We start from the raw sequence: 3,050 nt of genomic DNA, 5'->3' as shown, positions 1-3,050 counted from the left end.
TTTTTATTTCTTTTTGATAAAAGTTGATAATGGAATAAAAGTTACATTTAATGATATGCATTCTGGCGGCCGAATTATTGTAATCTAGCATTGCATCTGAAAATCCAGACGGAGCTATTAAAACATGTGCAGTCCGTCCGCCATATTCTTTTTCTCTCTCTTGGCTACACTACTCACGACAAGTGAATGTTCTGTACCGATGCATGCATGTAACCGATCGAACTTTACTCAATAAGTGTAAAATAAAATCTTATACGTGATTGTAAATAAATTTTCATGGTGAGATATAAAGTCTCGGTTATTTTATAAATCAACGAACACTCAAGTTCGGTGGTGCAACAACCACCACATTGGTGACCCGAACGTGATCATTCGTTCCGAAGCTAATCCATCCTCATCGAAGTCCGGAAGACTAATAGTGCCAGAGACATTCACCATCATTCAGAACAATCAAGTAACAATTATTTTTTAATTTTACGCTTTTTCACAGTGCCAGATAACACATGTCGAACGACGATAACGGAAGTATGGCGATCTCCTTGCCAGAAATCGCCCGCGTGGCTATAAGAACCCGACCGTTCTGGAAGGCTAATCCGACACTTTGGTTCGCCCAAATAGAGGCCCAATTCGCAAACGCTAATATAACAGCCGACGAGAGGAAATTCAATAATGTTATTGCGGCCAAGGAGAGCGAAATCCTCGCCCAAGTAAGCGACATAGTCGTCCAACATCCAGACAAAGATAAATATCTCACGCTTAAACGCCGATTAATTGACCAGTTCGCGGATTCAGAACAACAACGGCTACGACTATTGCTGCAAGACATCGAGCTAGGTCATAATGCGAAAAAGCAACGGCGACTGGAGGCCCTGCAGAGATTATAGGAGATTAAACGCAGTAACAGTTCCTGACTGCTATCCCATACACCATATACAAGACTGTGTACAACTGTTATACCCCGTTCGCACCGAGCATTTCGATGTAGATTGTGACTAAGGTCGGAGAGTGTTCCGTGGTGCGAACGCTCTCGACCGTTTCAATCTCGACTGAAACGAGGTTCAATCGCAATCGACTGGAGATAGTTCTCGAAACTAGATCCAGTCATAAGAAAGATCCCACAATCCCACGCGCGCGAGAAAATACAAGATGGCTGCGGAATACGTGTCGGGGTTATCGACAGAAAAATAAAAAAGAAAGCTGGAGAGAGGACGACATCTGTTTATTATTAGATGTACGGCAAGAAAAAGTATTTATTTCTAACCAAAACTTCCATTTTGTTTGTTGGTATTTATGACTTACCGCGTAGTTACGTCAGTTTTATGATCGCGTGTAATAGCCAGGTTCTTCTCGAGCGGACTTCCTGTGCGAACAGCACGACGTTCGACTAGCCACAGTCACAATCCAGATTGTAGGTAAATCGAGATCGAAGTGAGTCGTGGATTGTGTGCGAACGTAGTATTACGCTGCAAGTCCGTTTTCTCGACGCTCGACCTAGCGAGGGCTTTCCACCAAATCCCAGTAAACCCGGAAGATATCCTCAAGACAGCAGGATCCCTTGTCTTGAGGATATCTTCCCTGTCTTGAGGATATCTTCCTATAATCCTAAACCACTCGAACAACCCTTCGGGTTGTTCGAGTGGTTTAGGATTATAGGAACTCGAACAACCCGAAGGGTTGTTCGAGTGGTTTAGGATTATAGGAAGATATCCTCAAGACAGGGAAGATATCCTCAAGACAAGGGATCCTGCTGTCTTGAGGATATCTTCCGGGTTTACTGGGATTTGGTGGAAAGCCCTCGCTAGGTCGAGCGTCGAGAAAACGGACTTGCAGCGTAATACTACGTTCGCACACAATCCACGACTCACTTCGATCTCGATTTACCTACAATCTGGATTGTGACTGTGGCTAGTCGAACGTCGTGCTGTTCGCACAGGAAGTCCGCTCGAGAAGAACCTGGCTATTACACGCGATCATAAAACTGACGTAACTACGCGGTAAGTCATAAATACCAACAAACAAAATGGAAGTTTTGGTTAGAAATAAATACTTTTTCTTGCCGTACATCTAATAATAAACAGATGTCGTCCTCTCTCCAGCTTTCTTTTTTATTTTTCTGTCGATAACCCCGACACGTATTCCGCAGCCATCTTGTATTTTCTCGCGCGCGTGGGATTGTGGGATCTTTCTTATGACTGGATCTAGTTTCGAGAACTATCTCCAGTCGATTGCGATTGAACCTCGTTTCAGTCGAGATTGAAACGGTCGAGAGCGTTCGCACCACGGAACACTCTCCGACCTTAGTCACAATCTACATCGAAATGCTCGGTGCGAACGGGGTATAACAGTTGTACACAGTCTTGTATATGGTGTATGGGATAGCAGTCAGGAACTGTTACTGCGTTTAATCTCCTATAATCTCTGCAGGGCCTCCAGTCGCCGTTGCTTTTTCGCATTATGACCTAGCTCGATGTCTTGCAGCAATAGTCGTAGCCGTTGTTGTTCTGAATCCGCGAACTGGTCAATTAATCGGCGTTTAAGCGTGAGATATTTATCTTTGTCTGGATGTTGGACGACTATGTCGCTTACTTGGGCGAGGATTTCGCTCTCCTTGGCCGCAATAACATTATTGAATTTCCTCTCGTCGGCTGTTATATTAGCGTTTGCGAATTGGGCCTCTATTTGGGCGAACCAAAGTGTCGGATTAGCCTTCCAGAACGGTCGGGTTCTTATAGCCACGCGGGCGATTTCTGGCAAGGAGATCGCCATACTTCCGTTATCGTCGTTCGACATGTGTTATCTGGCACTGTGAAAAAGCGTAAAATTAAAAAATAATTGTTACTTGATTGTTCTGAATGATGGTGAATGTCTCTGGCACTATTAGTCTTCCGGACTTCGATGAGGATGGATTAGCTTCGGAACGAATGATCACGTTCGGGTCACCAATGTGGTGGTTGTTGCACCACCGAACTTGAGTGTTCGTTGATTTATAAAATAACCGAGACTTTATATCTCACCATGAAAATTTATTTACAATCACGTATAAGATTTTA

At 43.9% G+C, this 3,050-nt stretch overlaps 2 protein-coding genes across 2 annotated transcripts; one reads left to right on the top strand and one right to left on the bottom strand.

Moving 5' to 3' along the window:
- The first annotated feature begins 503 nt into the window (after positions 1 to 503).
- On the top strand, positions 504 to 884 carry LOC111640474. Its single transcript, XM_023386484.1, has one exon. It carries the CDS (start codon positions 504 to 506, stop codon positions 882 to 884), a length of 381 nt encoding a protein of 126 aa, XP_023242252.1.
- Positions 885 to 2,409: 1,525 nt separating this feature from the next.
- Positions 2,410 to 2,790, bottom strand: LOC111640473. The gene has a single exon (XM_023386482.1). The coding sequence runs from the start codon at positions 2,788 to 2,790 to the stop codon at positions 2,410 to 2,412; it is 381 nt and encodes a 126-aa protein (XP_023242250.1).
- Between the last annotated feature and the right edge of the window lie 260 nt (positions 2,791 to 3,050).

The sequence above is a fragment of the Centruroides sculpturatus genome, unplaced genomic scaffold (genome assembly GCF_000671375.1).
Source record: "Centruroides sculpturatus isolate CEXI.00-Female unplaced genomic scaffold, Cexi_2.0 scaffold1343, whole genome shotgun sequence".
Lineage (NCBI taxonomy): Eukaryota > Metazoa > Arthropoda > Arachnida > Scorpiones > Buthidae > Centruroides > Centruroides sculpturatus.
The sequence above is the reverse complement of the archived record's forward strand: the minus strand, read 5'-3'. Positions and strand labels throughout refer to the sequence as shown.

Bases quoted from the DNA above. Each gene is read 5' to 3' on its own strand.
- LOC111640473 (XM_023386482.1), bottom strand. From the start codon at position 2,790: ATGTCGAACGACGATAACGGAAGTATGGCGATCTCCTTGCCAGAAATC.
- LOC111640474 (XM_023386484.1), top strand. From the start codon at position 504: ATGTCGAACGACGATAACGGAAGTATGGCGATCTCCTTGCCAGAAATC.